Below are 4,075 nucleotides of genomic sequence, written 5' to 3' on the forward strand. Positions count from 1 at the left end.
GGGGAGTGAGGGGCCACAGTGGGTTGGCAAGAGAAGGCGCTGGGTGGTGGGGTCGGCTGCATGGCACGTTGGGGGATTTCTCATCCGAACTTGGAGGCAGCACCTTCATTCCATTAAGACACTTCCTGTTCACAGGAGGCTCCCATTCGAGTCCCAGGTCCTGGCCAATTCATTCCAAGATTTTCCCCTTCGTGGGGACTCACACGGGGGTCACGGCCCGAGGCTCCGGGTTTGAGTTCTAATGATCTCAGACCAGCTGGGGTTTTACATCTCTAAAGCCGTTTCCCCGTCCGTTAGATGGAGGATAGTGTGTCATACAGACTGCCACACAGATTAATACGATGAGATGTCTGTACAGTGCACATGCATTGTTCCCCAGTCACTGGCTGTGAAATGATCTATAAACAGAACTACGTTATTCTGTGAAGAGGGTTTGTGGCAAGTGATATCGCTACATCCTTCTAGCTCACGAGAATAGATGTGCCTTGGCCGGTGTGGCTCAGTGGTTGGAGCGTCAGCCCACACAGCCAAGGGTCCAGGGTTCAATACCTGGGCTGCAGGTTTGCTCCCCACCCCTCCACCCCTCCCTCCTTCCCTTCCACTCTCTGAAAAGCAATGGAAGAAATACCTCATGTGAGGATTAACAACAAGAAAAGTGAGCTGTGAGGAACTGCAGCAGAGATTGCTGGTTGTCAGTCCTGTCCGCCCCGCATTTCCCTAGTAGCAGAACCCCTGCTGACGGCTGGGCACACGGCTGTCTGGGAGAAAGACGACAGTTCCCAGCCTCCCTTGCAGCTAGGTGTGGCATGTGACAAGGTGCTGGCCAATGAGGTGCGAGTGGAATTTTTCCTGGACAGTTTCTTGCAGTCTTTCTGCAGGGGCTGCAGGGCCCCTGCTCCCTGTGTCCCTTCCTATCCTCCTGCCGTGTTCTCTGCCCAGAGCCTGGCTGTGACGCAGAGCCTGGCGTGGGGCGTGGGCACGGCCTGTGAGGGCAGAGCGAGGAACTGGGCCAGGCTGGTTCCCAAGGCTTTCGGGGGGCCAGCCCAGCACCTGCCCGCAGGCGACTACCTGGGAGAGAAAGCAACTTGTTTCACCTGGTGCTCTGTTCGTTGTGACCAATTTTCTGTATTGAATCAGTAAAAAAACACACCTGACTTTTTAAGTAAAAGTACTCAAACTTACAAATCCAAATGCATACTGACCTTCGAAATAGCCCTCCTGTCTCTACCGTAGAATTGTGTCAATGTCCCTAACATGCATGTACTGATCAAGCATTAATAAACACTTACAAATTCTTCTTTCGGAATCACCTTCAGGGACACACCCCCATTTTGCTATGTTATGAGATCATTGTGTACTTTCGACACCCGGGTTGTACTGATCGGCTTAATTTCATTCGCCCGACTGACTTCTTCATGATCCTTAGCTATTTCCCCAAAGCAAATCCACCCTTAAACATATCCCTGGGCCCGGACGTCGTGGCTCAGTGGTTGAGCATCGACCTGTGAACCAGGAGGTCACGGTTCGATTCCTGGTCAGGGCACATGCCTGGGTTGTGGGCTCCATTCCCAGTAGGAGGCAGCTGATCAATGATTCTCTCTCCTCATTGATGTTTCTCTCTCTCTCCCTCTCCCTTCCTCTCTGAAATCTATAAAAATATTTTTTTAAATAAGGACATCAATTTCATTTTGAGCTGCCGGGCAGGAGCCCATCTTTCTCCTCATGTGAAAGTCTCCGGTCCCTGGCGATGCGTTTGCCCCGGACAGACGTGTGTGACTCGTTCATGAAACCCCCGCGGACCCGACCTCGGGGAGGGCAGAGCCGGCCCCAGGGCCGGGCCTCTGTTTTGTGTGGTGCTCCTGTGTCTCCTCAGGAACTTGTGATCTTGCCTGAGAAGCTGGAGTCATCCCACGGGGTTGCTGACAAAGCCCAGTTACCCAAGAGATCGAGGCTGAAGGGGGGTGAGCCAAAGGCGTTAACTGTCCGGGCGTCCTTCCTGAGACACGAACCATAGAATCATTAAGCCATACATCTCCGGGGACGGCAAACTAGCTCTCCCCGAGTCTGCGCACAGACGCAGGAACCCGGAAGCCTGCAACGTGAAGACATTCACCTCTCTCACCGGGACCCCGGGCCCACGAACCTCCATCAAGAGACCTATGTTACCGCACGGGTGCCCCCGAGTGTCGGCGTTTCTCAGGTGAGTCCCGAACTCACTCAGGACGATGACAGACACTGTCCCCACTCACTGATCCCTCCCAGCGCGGCTGGGTCCGGCCACCCGTGAGCTGTCCGGTGGGTGGAGAGAGCCGTGGGGGCCCCAGCCCGCCCTCTGCCTCCCGGCCAGGACTCACACTTGTGGGCTCTCAGCTGCTTCTCGTCCACGGGGAGCAGGTCCAGGTAGTCCAGGTAGTACTCGTAGCCGAAGGAGGGCGCGGAGGCGTTGCTGTTGTTGGCCGTGGCCATGGCCGCGCTGGCGTGTCCGTGTCCGGCGGTCTCTCCCCCTCCCTTCCACTCTCTCAAACAACCAATGGAAAAATATCCTTGGGTGAGGATTAAAAGCAACAACAAAAGAGGCTGCATTCCTGGCAGGGTCCTCAAGTGCGAGCAGAGCTGGGAGGACGCCCCTTTCTGCCTTAAGCAGATAAAAAAGTGAAATTCCGAGTGAAGGCCTGGCGCTGCCGTGGGCGCACGCTGAGGCGCTGGCCGTGGAGCAACCGCCGTCACTGGCTCAGAGCCATCGTCCGAGGCGGCGACGGCCATGTGGGCCCTGAACTGTGACCTCGCTCATGAACACACGGCGTTCACGAAGCCAGAGCAGCCGCCCCTACCCAGTTCCCCTGTTTTACCTAGGCCCCCAGGACCCGCCAGGCAGCTGCCCGGGTTCAGACAGACAGAGGGACGGACGGGGTGGTTTGTCTGGGCCGAGGTCCCACATGATGGGCTGAGCTCTTGGGACACAGGCCCCGCAGGTCACCGGCCCCGGCCAAGGCACACAGTCAGGGGGCGTCTCCAGGCTGGAGAGGAGCAGGGCGACGTGAGCACTCGGCCTCCGAGTGGGGGAGCTCAAACACAGCATTGGGGCCTCTCCCTCCAGCACCCCACTCGCATGTTCTCCACGCAGGTTACACCGAGGGGAGCGGCATGGACGTGTAGACGGCAGCCAGGAGCTCGGGCTCGCGGGGGTGAGCCTGCAGCTGCCCGTCCACGGGGCGACACTCCCCGCACGTGCTGTGGTCAGCAGCTCCACGAAGGTTAGACCTCGGTGGGCATGTCAGCAGAAATCATTACTCCCACATCTCGGGGGGCAAACTCCCCCCCCATCCGCACACAGACAGAACCCCGAGGCTGCCATGCGAGGCAGTGGGCCTCCCTCCCTGGAGAACCTCAGGAAGCTCCCACCTCCAGCTCCATCACCGCCCCACAGCCCGTGCTCACACCCACGCGAGCACATGCAGACACACCCACACAGACACCCACATACACACCCACACAGCATGCGCACACACGTGCACACACGCAGACACACCCGTGCATCCACACACAGCATGCACACAGACACGCTCACACACACATGCATACACTCATGTGTGCGCACCCAGGCATGCACGTGCACACATTCACGTGCACACGCACAGAGGCATGTCCTAGGCATGGACTCCTGCGGTTGTGGAGGCTGTGGGCTGGAGGCCTGGGAAGCGGGGGGCCGAGGTGGCGGCCTGAGAGCCAGAAGCCGGGTGGGGGTTGCATGGAGTTCACTCTGCTGTTCCTGCTGCTTTTGCAAATGTTTGAAATGGTCTGTGATAGGAATTTGTTTTTTAAAAGTCACGCACACCCTACACTTACTTTCATAGTCCTCCTAGAGGCCCAGTGCGTGAATTCGTGCACGGGTGGGGTCAGGCCGGCCCAGCCCCAATCAGCAGACAGAGGCCAGGCCTGTCGGGAGGAGGAGACAGCGGGAGGTTGGCCGGTGGACCTGCCCCCATCGGGTCGATCAGGGCCGGCCGGCTGGGGGGAGGGGCCACAGGTGACTGGCCGGCGGGCCCCGCCCCCAATTGGGGCGGAGGGGCTGCAG

The 4,075-nt window shown here is 58.4% G+C and overlaps 1 protein-coding gene across 1 annotated transcript in view; it reads right to left on the reverse strand.

The window, feature by feature from the left end:
* The window catches only part of MRAP (melanocortin 2 receptor accessory protein), a 5,305-nt gene extending 2,817 nt beyond the window's left edge, over positions 1–2,488 (reverse strand). Inside the window, exon 1 of the mRNA XM_006753126.2 lies at positions 2,355–2,488. Within this exon, the coding sequence (XP_006753189.1) occupies positions 2,355–2,466 (112 nt within the window). The 5' untranslated portion in view covers positions 2,467–2,488. The remainder of the gene's footprint in view (positions 1–2,354) is intronic.
* Between the last annotated feature and the right edge of the window lie 1,587 nt (positions 2,489–4,075).

This window comes from Myotis davidii, unplaced genomic scaffold (genome assembly GCF_000327345.1).
Source record: "Myotis davidii unplaced genomic scaffold, ASM32734v1 scaffold170, whole genome shotgun sequence".
Taxonomy (NCBI): domain Eukaryota; kingdom Metazoa; phylum Chordata; class Mammalia; order Chiroptera; family Vespertilionidae; genus Myotis; species Myotis davidii.